Source organism: Capricornis sumatraensis, chromosome 1 (genome assembly GCF_032405125.1).
Source record: "Capricornis sumatraensis isolate serow.1 chromosome 1, serow.2, whole genome shotgun sequence".
NCBI lineage: Eukaryota > Metazoa > Chordata > Mammalia > Artiodactyla > Bovidae > Capricornis > Capricornis sumatraensis.
This window is the reverse complement of record NC_091069.1, coordinates 125,964,555-125,980,562: the sequence shown is the minus strand read 5'-3', so window position 1 is coordinate 125,980,562 and position 16,008 is coordinate 125,964,555. Positions and strand designations below refer to the sequence as shown.

Genomic DNA, 16,008 nt, shown 5'->3' with positions numbered 1-16,008 from the left:
AATGGGCCAAAGAACTAAATAGACATTTCTCCAAAGACATACAGATGGCTAACAAACACATGAAAAGATGCTCAGCATCACTCATTATCAGAGAAATGCAAATCAAAACCACAATGAGGTACCACTTCACACCAGTCAGAATGACAGCAATCCAAAAGTCTACAAGCAATAAATGCTGGAGAGGGTGTAGAGAAAAGGGAACCCTCTTACACTGTTGGTGGGAATGCAAACTAGTACAGCCACTATGGAGAACAATGTGGAGATTCCTTAAAAAATTGCAAATAGAACTGCCTTATGACCCAGCAATCCCACTGCTGGGCATACACACCGAGGAAACCAGAATTGAAAGAGACACATGTACCCCAAGGTTCATCGCAGCACTGTTTATCATAGCCAGGACATGGAAACAACCTAGATGTCCATCAGCAGATGAATGGATAAGAAAGCAGTGGTACATATACACAATGGAGTATTACTCAGCCATTAAAAAGAATACATTTGAATCAGTTCTAACGAGGTGGATGAAACTGGAGCCGATTATACAGAGTGAAGTAAGCCAGAAAGAAAAACACCAATACAGTATACTAACACATATATATGGAATTTAGAAAGATGGTAATGATAACCGTGTATGCAAGACAGCAAAAGAGACACAGATGTTTAGAACGGACTTTTGGACTCTGTGGGAGAGGGAGAGGGTGGGATGATTTGGGAGAATGGCATTGAAACATGTATACCATCATGTAAGAAACAAATCTCCAGTCTGTGTTTGATACAGGATACAGGATGCTTGGGGCTGGTGCATGGGGATGATCCAGAGAGATGATATGGGGTGGGAGGTGGGAGGGGTGTTCAGGATTGGGAACTCATGTACACCCATGGCTGATTCATGTCAATGTATGGCGAAACCAATACAGTATTGTAAAGCAAAATAAAGTAAAAATAAAAATTTAAAAAAATAAATCAACATGAGAAACATACATTCCATTTTCCTGTATGAACTTTAATACTTAATGTCTTTTCTTAGTTAAGCCTTCAGGTACAAGGTGTTACATTGATGGATCAGAAGAAATTGGAAATGACTTTAAACTCAAATGTGAACCAAAAGAAGGTTCACTCCCACTACGATATGAATGGCAGAAGTTGTCCGACTCACAGAAACTGCCCACCTCGTGGTTACCAGGTACTGCTGATTATACACCTTGATTCTGTGCCATCGATTTGAACTTAAGCCTGGTAGGATTTGTACATGTATGTATAGATGTTTTAATCCCCAAAGCCTTCACTTTCCTACACAGAGCAATCAGGATTCTAAGGGAATTAGTGTTTTATAATGACAACTTAGTGTCATGTATAAATGAAGAGACATTTTATAACTGTTTAGGGTATTATAATTGATTTCTTTGGTGTGTATTTTTAATTACCGGTAATATTGATGGAAACTTCATTATCATAAATTAGTGGCTAAGCTACAAGGAGAGATGGGTCTTGAGTGTTTTGGCTCGATTCAGGTTGAAGATATGGTTATTTACACATGGCATGTCTATAAAAACAAACAAAAACAATAGCTGTGTGACTCTAACCACAGTGATTTGAATTGTTTAAATCTGATCGCTCATCTGTGTGTTATAATTAATCTATTCAAACTGATTAACCCCCTCCACGCCCTATCCTCTCTCCACCTCTGTCTTTTTCAGACTAAGAGGCTGAACAGTGGGACCCGTTTACTTTTCTGTTTCTTCTGTCTGGGGGGATGAGATAACATTTTGCAGATCTTGCTGCTGCACCTAAGAGCTTTCATGCCACGGAGTATTCTTTTATAATCAGTGTGGCTCTGTTTCAACAGAGACTCTGTGCCTGGCCGAAGCGTTCATGATTACTTTGGCTCTGACATGAATGAACCAGAGGCGCGATGGTTTGCATTCGGGAGACATGCACGTGTCTTGCTGCGTTTGTTCTGCGTCTCGCTTCATTTTGTCTCACTTTTACCTGGATTGTCAACCAAGTAGGGTTTGCCTTTACTAGAAACTCAGCAGTCTGTTATTATACGAATGGGTTTTGCTCCCTCACCCCCTCTTTCTTCCCACAGAAATGACGTCACCTGTTATATCTGTAAAAAATGCCAGTGCCGCATACTCCGGGACATACAGCTGTACGGTCAGAAACAGAGTGGGCTCTGATCAGTGCCTGCTGCGCCTGGATGTGGTTCCTCGTAAGTATCTTCCCTGTGCTCTGATAAGGTGGTTTCATGATGTTTATGCAGTCGCCTTTGGTTCCATCAGCAAGTGTGTGTGATGAGCAGTGCGATGCTGCCTTTGATCACAGCACTCTGGCTTGGTTACTCGCTTTTTTAAGACATGGAAGGGAAAGAAGTACTACATTTTATTAATAAAACCTTCGTTATTGTAGCACCATCATGGAGGCAAGAGCTGTCAAGTTAATTCTTGTACCATATTTAGCCAATGTAAGTAAGGCTTCCCTGGTGGCTCTAGTGGTAAAAAAAATCCGCCTGCCAGTGCAGCAGATGTAAGAGATGCAGGTTTGATCCCTGGGTTGGGAAGATCCCCTGGGGGAGGGCATGGCAACCCGCTCCAGTATTCTTGCCTGGAGAATCCCATGGACAGAGGAGCCTGGCGGTCCATAGTCTGTGGGGTCGCAAAGAGGTGGACCCGACTGAAGTGATTTAGCATGTGCGTGACTAAGGACAAATTATTTAGAACATTCTTATGCCAACCTAGATAGCTGTGAATAGTAAAATCTTTCAGAGTGATTTTATTGTTTTTATCCTTGAAATAGCTTATACAGTTCAGAAGAAAGTTCGTTTAGTAGATTTTCCCTTGACCAGAAAAAGCTAGCTAATTTGTCTCTTAAAGTTAATATATGCAATGAAATCAATCTGTTATTGTGTATCATTGCCTTCAATATGACTAGGTAAAAAGTATTTTTGTTTTGTGTTGTTTTTACTAGTATTTATTTTCTTGTTAACATTTTATTCTAGCTTCAAACAGAGCTGGGACAATTGCAGGAGCTGTTATAGGAACTTTGCTTGCGCTCGTGCTCATTGCTGTTATTGTCTTTTGCTGTCATAAAAAGCGCAGAGAAGAAAAATATGAAAAGGAAGTTCACCATGATATCAGGTAATTAAGCACACAGGAGTTGACTGATACACTGAATTTATTACATCCTTAAAGCATTAGTTCTCTTAACCATCTGAAGCATTTGGCCGCATGAGAACTGGATGAAAGCTGTAGCTTTTCCCCTTAACACATTTGAAAGCATTTTAATACTTATTTCAAGTGTGTGGAGCCAACTAACCTCTCCCCTACTTGGGGCCCTACTTTAAGAACCACTGCCAAATGGTTATCTCAAGGCTGTTTGCCTTCTCCCAATAAAGTACAGGCATGAAGTTTTCAAGAAATAAAGATGTTAAGGTTGGTTAGTTTGTTTTTTAAAGGTCTGATTGTATCTAGTAGCTAGTTAATAGATCTATTGGTAATGTGATTTAATTTCTTAAAAATATTCTAAACCAGTAGATCTTAACTAGAAGTGAATTATAACATTGAATTATAGAACTTGTAAAAATAACAACATATGACCAAAGTAACACCCAGAAAATTGACATTTGCTGAGTCTGGGGTGGGGTCTGGCACTTTTCTTTTTGAAGTGTACCAGAAGTGACTCGAATATACATTCTATGTCAGTGCTTATTATGAAAATTCTTATGCCTGCTTCTCAGTTTTTCCAAACTTAAATCTACTAAGTTTTCAGCTAAAGTCTTAGATGAGTAGCTTTCATAATAAAAAGGATATTTTATCTTGTTCTTTTTTTTTCGTTGAAATATCTGTCGGTTTATTGACTATGAAGTATTACATGACTATAACCAGATTATCTAGATCAGTGATACTAGAATATGGAAATATTTGAAGTTTGTTCTTTGTTAGACAACGTTATAGAGTCATGCATTTTTGAAAAACCCACATTTCATTGTGTGTGAAGGTGGAAACTCTGTACTGATGAACTTGGGCCAAACACACAGTTGATGACACTGTGCCTTCCTGTGCTTGTTCTCTGTGTGTCACTTGCACTTTTACACACTTGATGCTTAAATAGCGGCTCTTCCCTCATCCCTACCCATGATTCACAGCTCGCATAGTCTAAGATTTTTTAGAAACGTTCTTTGGGATCTTCGCTTTCTAGAGAAGACGTGCCTCCTCCCAAGAGCCGTACGTCCACTGCCAGAAGCTACATCGGCAGCAATCACTCATCCCTGGGATCCATGTCCCCGTCCAACATGGAAGGATATTCCAAGACTCAGTACAACCAAGTGCCAAGCGAAGACTTGGAACGCGCTGCTCAGAGTCCGACACTCCCACCCGCTAAGGTAGCTGCCCCTAATCTCAGTAGGATGGGGGCGGTGCCTGTGATGATCCCAGCGCAGAGCAAGGACGGGTCCATAGTGTAGAGCCTCTGTGCCCGTCACGCATGCTCTCCTCTGGAAATATGAACACCTGTACATTTTGCTACCAGCCTCAAAATACATGAGGAAAAAAAAGCTAACCAAAAACTGTAAGAATAATACATCAAAAAGTTTTGTTTGGATATATTGAAATAGTAAAGGCATTGAAGTTCTGAGGATAGATTCATTATCTAAATAATATTTCCTTTAAGAGCTTGACTTTATAGGTTTCTGAATATCAATACTTAAGTCAGATGTGGCACTTTGAGTATGAAATCAGAGGTGAAGAAGGAAATTGGTGAACTTTTGTGCACACCAAGTTGATACTTGAATCATCTGAAATTCCTGCCATTGTCTTTAGATTGCTTTTTTCCCACTTAATTTATGTGACCCAATAGTGTTCCCCTAACCCCCTCAAAATTGGTAAAGAACGATTCATGGCAAAAATACTTACATGCATTTATGTTTGTTCTTGTTTTCACTTCTTTGAAAGCTTTGTGTTTGAAATATCTCTAATAACTAGAAAACACTACAGTGTTCCAGAAATCACCTAGTTCCGTGTAATTCATAAGCCTTGGTTATGAAATGATTTCTCAAGTATTTAATGGATAGATTGTTGTAGGTGGCAGGGACATAGGCTCTTTGGTATGCTAAATTAAAGGAGCATTTATCTGATTCGTTTAAAAAATTTGCTGTTACCTGTGTACGGTGTGACACTAGTGGTGCAATAGTGAGGATGGATTTTGCTGATTAATGTTCCAGTGGCCCGAGGTTTGCAGAACAGTGGCCTGCTGTCAAAGATGTAGAGTATTTTGCAGTTCCCAAGTAAATGCTGGCCCTGCGCTTTAGGTGATATTTTCCTAATAAGAAAAAAAAATTATAACTCATTTATTGTTTGGCAGTTACAGATTGTCATTCTCTAAACTATTGGTTCTAAATTGAAGAATTTTTTGTTTTCCTGGTTCGGTTTTTTTGTGTTTGTGATGGTGTTGCGTAGTATATGTTCTAGAAAGGTAGTCTGAAATTTACCCTCTTGAATGCAGTTCCTGGAGGATATTTTCTTCATAGACTTAGAATGATGAACTACATTTTAAACTAGTAAGTGTCCTCTGTCAATTCTGTATTTCAGATTTGGGAGGATGTACAGTTGCTATTGTATGGCCAACATGTCTTGTGTAGTTTCAGAAAATCAAGTTGAGCTTGGAAAAGTTTGTCTTACTTAGTTTCGTGGAAGTGACTTAATCTTTAAAAAAAGAGAGAGAGGAGAAATGAAAAGAAATTAGAAAAATACTCCTACTGCCAAATGTGTTAAATACTGTTTTAGTAGATGAAAGTGAATTTATTGTACTTCCCTTAAGATTGTGAGGGAGTGTGGATTTAGTAGAATGAGCCAACAATTTCTTTATAGTAATAAGCTCTGCAATAAATTATTTCACTAGCTCTAAAACCTTTTCCCTAGATTTTAGTAGGGAGTTGGTTTCTGTTCATCTCTTTGGGTGCTGTGATGGTAAACGCTACATTATACATTAATGTTGGCATGTATTTATGATTAGGCAGAGTACTGTATACATTTTTTAATGGCAAATTAAAGCTGAATGTGTAATGGATTCGTGTATAGTTTTACATATTTCGAAGCATTTTTAACATAGGTTTTTAACGTTACATAATGTTGCTTTTATACTTATGTTAACATTTTCATCCGTGCCTTTTGGGTAATTTAGTTTTATTATGAATTTCTGGTGCCTATGAGCTAGCTATCACCTGAAAGGTGCTTAGAGGTGAAGGTACTGTTCCTGAAAGTGCATCACTGTGATACCTATCTGTCCTCATACCTTCAGTCTTGCCTCTTCCTGTTCTTTTTGGATACAAGGTAACTGATTGTGTTACTCATATAAAGTTTTTAAAATGTCAACATCCCCTACACTCTTTGACTACTGTGTTTCTGATTTTATAATAATCGCTATTTTTGAATATCAGATCTCTGATCTGTTTTATATGAATAAAATGTATAAGGTATTATAGAAGTAAATAACTGAGCACAGACATTACTAATAAGAATTTTGGTCCTCCCTAGTCCCAGTTTTGTAATGAAAAGTATGCTATCAGTATAAGTAGAAATCCCTACAAAAAGTGGGCATATGTAAGACTTTCCTTACCTTAGACTTCGTAGTTAATCTGGGATTTGGCTGTAGAATCTCTTCCGAAAGTGCTTTTCAGGCAAGAATCCTGGAGTGATTGCCATTTCCTAGGCCAGGGGTTCTTCCCTACCCAGGGATCGAATCCGTGTCTCCTGCATGTCTCCTGCATTGGCAGGTGGATTCTTTACCGCTAGTACCATCCGGGAAGCCCCCCCATTGTTTTCTCTTCCCATAGACTTCTCAGTTAATCTAGGATTTGGCTATAGAGTCTCTTCCAGAATGCTTCCTTCCAATCCAGGTCCATTACCACCTACAGCCTGAGAAACAAGCTCAGGAAAAAAGGCCACTGTCATGACCTCAAGAGACCTGTGAGATGTGGTTGAGTTTAGAGGACAGAACTCAGTTTTCAGTTTATATCTCCAGCTACTCATAAATTTCAGTGAATCCAAAAGTCAGATAGTACTGATAACTTTCTAAATAATTCTGACTGATAGTTTCCACTGAACTAGAGAGCAAATATTTGTTCTGTTGAATTACTGTTGGTAATCATCAAGCAAGTCAACAAAAGATTATTATTCAAGCATTTCAAAACGTCAGTCAAGGACAGCACTGAACCATCAAAGCAAAGCTGTTCCATTCCACTTTGTACCTAAGAGAGTGACACCATCTTTTAGAGTTAGTTAGGGTACCTTTAAAGGAAATATAGGGGTTATAATTCTGTGTTTTGAATATGTAGGTTATAGGTGCTTGTTTTCATATGGCAACCTTACTAATATTTCCCTGTTGTGGAGATAAAAAACAATATTAATTAAACTGGCCAGTTATTCCAGGCAGATAACCTTTAAATTTGGGCTGTCATGGAGTTGTTACAATGGAAACACAGACTGAGTGTGTCTTATGGGGAGGTTAATTCAAGAAACACAATTAGATTATTGGTATAAAGACCTGGTTCTTATTAAAAAGATGATTTTTAGGATTGAGTTCTGGAACTTTGTAGCAGGTGAAGGGGCAGATAAGACAGTTTGATTAAATATGAAAAGAATTCATTGCATGAAGTTGGATATCCAGTCCTGTAATGTATGACTTCTTAACTATTCTCTGTCTTTCTGTGTACGTGCAGCATGTAAATTTGAAGTTATATAAACGTTTAAAGTTTTTTTTCTATTCTTTTTTCATCTCCATAGTGTTTAGGGCTTTCAGATGGCCTTATTCCAAGTGTGGAAAGAAAACAAATTCATATTTTTTGTGGTTAATACTTTGATGTGTCATGTAAGGAGTAGTTTGTAGAAAATGTTGGCACAATTTTAACTTTTTAGTGGCTTGTGACATATATTATATATATGTATATATATATATCTTTATAATATTTCTGTGTTTAGTAGTATAAATGTTCTGGGCAAGTTTTACTATTTCAAATGCCTTTGGATATTCTTGCAATAAAGGCAACATGTTCTGTAGTTAGACCTTTTTTACTCATTTGACACTAAAATGATTCATAACTGAGCACAAATTCTACCTAATAGAAATAGGAATGAACAATATATATATTGGTGAATTGTGGTTCTGTTTGTCTTATGAAAGGTAACACCAATACACATTTGTTGTTTTGGCTTCTCACTGTTAATTAAAATCTAGTTTTGCAAAATATCCTAGTTTGTGATTTCAGAGTGTGGTAAATGTCAGTTGAGTTTGGTTTAGACCTCAAATACTAAAAGCTTCAAAGAACTCTGTTTTCTACTAACTTATTTTATGACACAAGTGTTGAGAGAGCCACAATTCACTGATTCTCCTATTCTCATCCCTAACTGTGAATTTTTGTGACAAATACACTTGTACTACTGAGAAGAAATATTTTGACACTTCACATATGCAAGTAGAGAACTGCGAGTATCAGTTTCAAAAATGATTTTTTTGTATTTCAAGTTTCTGGCTTAAATATCCAATGGTGCAGATTTTGAAATTTGTAAGAACAAAGTTTGGTTTCAAAAAAGCCAAAAACTTGCTCTAGTTTTGTGACTTTGTGTACTTTGAAAATAAAATCAAGAAAGCAATTTTTTGCCTCATGGTGTGGCTTCATTGTGCCTCTTATTTAAAAAGAAAAAGTCTACTTTATAATGTTTCAATATACTGTTCTCCCTGCTTTCCTGAGCCAGGGTTTCTTCCCCTGCAGCCCCCTTGCATCTTTTATTAAAGATCAGAACAATCACACATCAATGAAAACTTATCCATGAAAAATTTTCCAGTCTTGTGCATCTATATGACAGTGTATAACAATGATTTTGGGGTTGAAGCCTCCAAAATTCCATGGAAGATCATGTCACAATTACAGTCTAAACTCAAGAGTCTTCAGATACATTAAAAATGTGTGTACAGTGACTTCCGTGCTGGCCCAGTGGTAAGACTCCATGCTTCCCATTCAGGGGGTTCAGGTTCAGTCCCTGGTTGGGGAACTAAAACCCCCCATGCCCCATGGTATGGCCAAAACGAAAAAATGTTCATCCATATATGTATTAAATACACATACATCTAGTTATGCTTTAAAGCTATTTTCATTGACTCTAAACAGTGATTTCAGAAAAACAAAAGGGGGTAGTAATGCTTTTGTAAGAAGATATTTTGAGAAATATTTTGTTTTTACTATAGTTTCTCAACCTTGGCTCTTTTAACATTTGGGGATGGATGATTCTTGCTTGTGGAGGACTATCTGTGCATTGCCGATGTTTAGTGGCATTGCTGACCTTTACCTACAAAGTGCCCATAGCTCCTGCCCTCCCTGCCAAGAGGTGACAACCAAAAATGTCTTCAGTGTTTCCAAATAGTCACTGGGGTGGGACAAAGCCACCCCTGGTTGAGAGTCAGTGGTTTATACTAATGTGAAGCTTTCTACTCATGTTGAAGAGCATAGACTTTGGAGTCAGACATGTCTGAGTACCATTTATTACTGGATGCCTTACTTTACTTCAGTTGCCTGGTGTTTAAAATGAGGATAAAAATACCTGCATCACAGGGGATGCTGGAAGATTTTAAAGAAATAAAATTGATATAATGATGAAAATTCTTTGCATTTGTCCCTGTTGGCTGGGATGCTGATAGTGAGGCACAGATTTTCAGAGCAGCAAGATTACGATAATATAGGCTTAGTGAAACTACTAGGTATAATTTAATGCTTTTCATTTAGATCATATTTTAAATATGCATGTCTGAAGGCCAGATCATACTTCCGGATAATTAAGTGCCAAATGGCAAAACTGTTGAAATTGAGACAGAATTTTTGTCTCAAATTTGAGCATGAAATAATATATTGTTAAATAAAAATGGTTCAACTCTAAGGTGTAAACAAATGTAATTTCTAAATGTGGCAAAGGCAGCCAAAAAAGATCAGGAAGCCAGTGCTAGAAATTCAGCTGTTTTTCTTGCTGGTATTCCTGATGTATAAATCATATGGGATTTGTTGTTTTTCTACTTACATGATTTTTCTAAATTTTTAAACTATTTAGAGGGGAAAAAAGTCATCCTAAGATAACTGCAGAGAAAGTAGCATTTCCAGAGTTAATGAAGCACTGAGAAATAAATTTTAGTCCAGTTAACCAAGGACTAAGTTCTCGATCAGTATGCTTCTTGGGGTGTAGGACCCTCAACATTGCCAGTATGGGTCTTTATGGCACAGAACCTTTTGCATTCTAATTGTTCAGCATGCTCAGTATATCTTCTTGATGAGTTTGACCTTTATCCCCAGTTCTTAACTCTAATTTGCATATTGCATAGTAAATGCTGAATAAATTTTTGGAAGGGGCGTTATGGGCGTGTGTCATGTGTTTCGTAAGACGATTGGCCTGATTTCTTCCAAGAAGACAATATCAAGAGAAAAAGGGTGAGTGAGTACATGTGGTGATGGAAAATTCTGCATAGGGCTTAAAAAGATAACTTGTGCAAATAAAGACTAGGTGAACTGACTCACTAAGAGCCAACACAGAAACAACCTAGTTACTATACAAGCCCAGAGCAGTGGAGAAGCATTGGAGAAATACATTTCTAAAGCCCTCCTCAGAGATTCCGAGTAGATTCAGGTAAGGTCCGTGGGTCTGTGTCTCTCCCAGGTTATTTTCAATAATCACCCAAACTTGGGAACTTGTGAATTGTTTGGAAAACTGTGCAGATGACTGGTGTCCATGCTCCGTCACTTGTAGAATGTGTTTTCTTGAGCTTCACGAACTTTTGAGTCCACCTTCAGTGAGACCAAACTTATATATCTTGGCCTAATTTGAACATCAAAATAATATTTCAGAATTTAGGGAAACCTACTTGGGTAAATAAAGCAGCATATCTTAGAAGATTTAATTTTTAGTGAAAAAAATTGTTTTAGATGACATTAGGTCAGTTGTTTTCAAGCCTCTGAAAAAGATTAGTCTCCCGAACAGACCCGGTCATTTATGATTAATTCTGTGTATAGTTGTATTAGTTTGCTGGGGCTGCCATAACAAAGTACTACAAATTGGGTGACTTAAAAAACAGAAAGTTACTGTCTCACAGTTCTGGAGGCTAAAGATCTGAGAGCAAGGTTATGGTAGGATTGGTTCCTTTGCCAAAAAAGTTTGAAGTCTAGTTAGTGGATTTACAATATTGATTTCAGGCGTACAGCACTGTGCTTCAGTATTTTTTTAATAGATTATACTCCATTCAAAGTTATTATAAAACAATGGCTGTATATACATGTGCTGGATGATAAATACTTGTAAGCTTATTTTATACATAATAGTTGGTATCTCTCAATCCCATACTCCTCTCCTCCCCCTCTCTGCTGATAACCACAAGTTCTATATTTGTGAGTCTTTTTGTTTTGCATATATATTCACTTGTATTAGTTTTTTATTCCATGTGCAAGTGATATCATACAGTATTGATCTTTCTCTGACTTAATTCACCAAGTATAATATTCTCCAGGTCCACCCACATTGCTGCAAATGGCAGAATTTCATTCTTGTTAATGGATGAGCAGTATTCCATTATATATATATATATGTGAGATTATATATATATATAAATTATGAAATTTTATATATATGGATATAGATATATATGGTGGTGGTTTAGTTATGTCCCACTCTTTGTGACCGCATAGACTGTAGCCCACCAGGCTCCTCTCTCTGTGGGATTTCCCAGACAAGAATACTGGAGCAGGTTGCCATTTCCTTCTCCACATCTTAATCAATCATCTGTTGATGGGCACTTGGGTTGCTTCCATGTCTTGGCTATTGTAATAGTGCTGTTATGAACATTAGGGTACACTTATCTTTTCAAATTTGTGTTTTCATTTTGTTTGACTGTATACTCAGGGATGGAATTGTTGGATCACACGGCAATTCTGTTTTTAGTTTTTGAAGAACTTCCATACTATTTTTCATAGTCAGTTCAATCACTCTGTCGTGTATGATTCTTTGCAACCCCGTGGGCTGCTGCATGCCAGGCTTCCCTGTCCATCACAAAGTCCCAGAGCTTGCTTAAACTCATGTCCATCAAGTCGGTGATGCCATCCAATCATCTCATCCTCTTTCGTCCCCTTCTCCTCCTGCCTTCAGTTTCCCAGCATCAGGGTCTTTTCCAATGGGTTGATTCTTTGCATAAGGTGGCCAAAGTATTGGAGCTGCAGCTTCAGCATCAGTCCTTGCAATGAATATTCAAGGTTGATTTCCTTTAGAATTGCCTGATCTCCTTGCAGTGCAAGGGACTCTCAAGAGTCTTCTCCAACACCACAATTCAAAAGCATCAATTCTTCAGAGCTCAACTTTCTTTATAGTCCATCTCTCACTTCCATACACGACTACTGGAAAAACCATAGCTTTGCCTGTACGAACCTTTGTTGGCAAAGTAAGGTCTTTGCTTTTTAATATGCTGTCTAGGTTTACCACAGCTTTTTCTTCCAAGGAGCAAGCGTTTTTAATTTCTTGGCTGCAGTCATCATCTGCAATGATTTTGTAGCCCAGGAAAATAAAGTCTGTCAATGTTTCCATTGTTTCTCCATCTATTTGCCACGAAATGATGGGACTGGATGCCGTGATCTTCGTTTTTTGAATGTTGAGTTTTCAGCTAGCTTTTTCACTCCTCTTTCACTTTCATCAAGAGGCTCTTTAGTTCCTCTTTGCTTTCTGCCATATTGCATATCTGAGATTATTGATATTTCTCCCAGCAGTCTTAATTCCAGCTTGAGCTTCATCAAGCCTGGCATTTCATATGATGTACTCTGCATATAAGTTAAATAAGCAAGGTGACAATATACAGCCTTTTCCATGGTAGCTAAATATTTTCATTAGTAGCTGTATCAATTTACATTCCCATCAGCAGTATACAGGGGTTCCGTCTTCTCCACATCCTCACCAACATTGATTTGTAAGACTTTTCAGTGATAGCCATTCTGACAGGTGTGAGGTAATGTGGTTTTGATTTGCATTTTTGATCATTAGTGATGACCATCATATCATGTGTACCTTTTGGCCATTCATATGTTTTTGAAAAAGTATCTCTTCAGGTTTTCTGCCCCTTTTTAAAAAAATTATTTTTAATTGAAAAATAATTATTTTACAAAATTTTTGTTGGCTTCTGCCAAACATCAACATGAATCAACCATAAGTATATGTATGTCCCCTCCCTCTTGAACCTCCTTCCCATCTCCCTCCCCACCCCTCCCCTCTAGGTTGTTAGCCCCTGTTTGGGTTCCCTTAGTCATGCACCAAATTCCCATTGCCTGCCCATTTTTTAATCAGTTTGTTTGTCTTTGATATTGAGTTGCATGAACATTTTATATATTTTGGATATTAAACCTTTACCCATCTTATTGTTTGCACATTTCTCTCTTCTAGTAAGATGTCTTTTTGTTTTGTCGACAGTTTCCTTTGCTGTGCAAGAGCTTTTCAATTTAATTAGGTCCCATTTGTTCATTTCTGCTTTTGTTTCCTTTGTGTTAGGAGACAGACCCAACAAAATATTACAATTTGTTTCCAGGAGTATTCTCCCTGTGCTTTCTTTTAGGAGTTTAATGGTTTCTGGTCTATATTTAGGTCTCTAATTCATTTTTAGTTTAGTTTCTGTATGGTATGAGGATATGTTCTAATTTCATTCTTTTACATGTAGCAGTCCAGTTTTCCCACTTACTGGAAGTCCACTTATTGAAGAGACTGTCTTTTCTCCATTGTGTGTTCTTGCTGCCTTTGTCATAGATTAATTGGCCATAGGTGTGTGGGCTTATTCTGGGTATTCTGTCCTGTTCCATTTATCTGTTTCTGTGCCAGTACCATATTGTTTTGATTATCATAGCTTTGTAGTATAGTCTGAAGTCAGCATGCATGATTTCTTCAGCTTTGTTCTTTACTCTCAAGGTTGCTTTGGCTATTGGGGATCTTTTGTGGTTCCAAATAAGTCATAGGATTTTTGTTCTAGTTCTGTAAAAAATGTCATGTGTGAAATTATCCTTCAATTGAAAAATATAAAAATTTTTTTAAATGTCATGGGTATTTTGATAGGAATTGCATTGCATTGATAGATTGCCTTGGGTAATATGGACATTTTAACAATATTTTTCCAATCCATGAACATGGAATTTCTTTTCATTTAGTTGTGTTTTCCATTTCTTTCATCATTGTCTTATAGTTTCAGAGTATAGGTCTTTCATCACCTTGGTTAAGTTTATTTCCAGGTAATTTATTCTTTTTGATACAGTTGTAAATGGGATTCTTTTTCTTAAATTCTCTTTGTGATAATTGATTGTTAGAGTATAGAAAAACAACACAATTCTGTATATTAATCTTGCATCCTAAAACTTTGGTGAGTTTATTTCTGAGTTCTAATAGCTTTCTTGGTGGAGGAGGTTGGTTCCTTCTGATTGTGTGAGGGAAGTCCTCTCTCCATGGCTGGTAGATGGCTGTCTTCTCTCTGGGTCACTTCAGGTCACCGTCCCTCTGTGTATCTATCACTGTGTCCTAGTTTTCCCTTTTTATAAGGACACCACTCCTATTGGATGAAGACCCAACCCTAATGACCTTATTTGAACTAATCGTATCTTCAACAACCCTATTTTCAAATAAGGTAACATTCTCAGGTACTGGAGATTAGAACTGCAGCATAGGAATTTAGGGGCACACAATTCTATCCATAACAGCAATGATGATTGGAAATTGTGAAGCAGAACTAATGAAATAGTGAAAGCTGGACAGAATACATTCCCAGAAAGTTTTCCTTTTTTTCTTAGTTGTTAGTGGTATGGTAAAAGAAATATCAGCACCTAAGTAACTATGCCAATATAGTTTTTTCATAGTTTTCAGTCTCCCCAGTTCTTAACCCAGGAGTATACTATCTTTATTTCAAAGATGGAATGACCATAATACACTATTAACCTCACATCTGCTTGTCAGGTGAAAGAGTCATTGATGAAATGATTATGGTTTGTCTTCTTATGAATCTTTCTGACAAGGTGAAACTATTTTTCCAGGGAAATCGATTTTTAAAGTTCTGTATTTCAAGTTGCTAATACAGTTTTTTGTGAAGTGAACAGCTTTTTTTTTTTAATGTTTCAGATAGATAGTGCACATGAGAGAGAGTGAAATGTAAATCACCTTCTCATTCACGTTTTTCAGTTTCTGTCCTCAGTTTCCTTCAAGAAACATAACAGAATTTTTTGTTAATTTTTTAAATAAGTAGTTCACTAATGGGGTATAAAATTTATAAGGTATAAGAGCATGTAGTGAGAAGTATGATCAGTTTCTTATTTATCCGTCTAGAAATACTTTACACTTACAGAGATACATGTCTGTATTTTTAATACTTATTTTAAAAAACTAATAGTAAATGGATTGGCCATAGGGGTATGAGGGGATATTGAGTGGGAAATGAAAACATTGAATCCTGTTTCTATTAGAAATCATTGTAATCTATGCAGGATGATAGTAGGCAGGTGAATCCTGAGCCTGGATCTAAATAGAAAACTCAGGGCCAGAGATATAATTGTGGCAGTCACAAGCATGAAGACAAGAATAGAGCATGACAGAGGAATAATAAAGGTGGGGATTGGAGCTCTGACTCTTTGCGTGTTTGAAAGTTAAGCTAAGGAGTTCAGTTTTGAACATGTTGAAAGTCTGAGAAGTTTGTTCTGTGTACTAATGAAGTGTTGGATGGATGCATGGGTATGTGGATCTAGAGTGTGAGGGGTGGGCTGAAAATGGAAGTCATGTGTGTGAAAACTTTGGAGGTTACTCAGGAAGTGATGTAGGGGACGATGAGTGACCAAACCAGGCACTTCACTTATGGAACCGGTAAGAAAATGAAGGGGGGGAAAGTGTATGTGTGTGAAAGGTTTGATATTGTGGGAGTCCAATGCTGTCAGCCAGTGGAGAGCTAGTATTCCTGGAAACTTTGGAAGAGCTGTTT

At 37.3% G+C, this 16,008-nt stretch overlaps 1 protein-coding gene across 2 annotated transcripts in view; it reads left to right on the top strand.

The window, feature by feature from the left end:
- Positions 1 to 4,462, top strand: part of CXADR (CXADR Ig-like cell adhesion molecule) — a 44,869-nt gene extending 40,407 nt beyond the window's left edge. For both annotated transcript variants that reach the window (XM_068970338.1, XM_068970347.1), the window contains exons 4-7: positions 1,028 to 1,183; positions 2,090 to 2,212; positions 2,999 to 3,137; positions 4,198 to 4,462. In XM_068970338.1, the coding sequence (XP_068826439.1) occupies positions 1,028 to 1,183; positions 2,090 to 2,212; positions 2,999 to 3,137; positions 4,198 to 4,462 (683 nt within the window). The remainder of the gene's footprint in view (positions 1 to 1,027; positions 1,184 to 2,089; positions 2,213 to 2,998; positions 3,138 to 4,197) is intronic.
- The last annotated feature ends 11,546 nt before the right edge of the window (positions 4,463 to 16,008 follow it).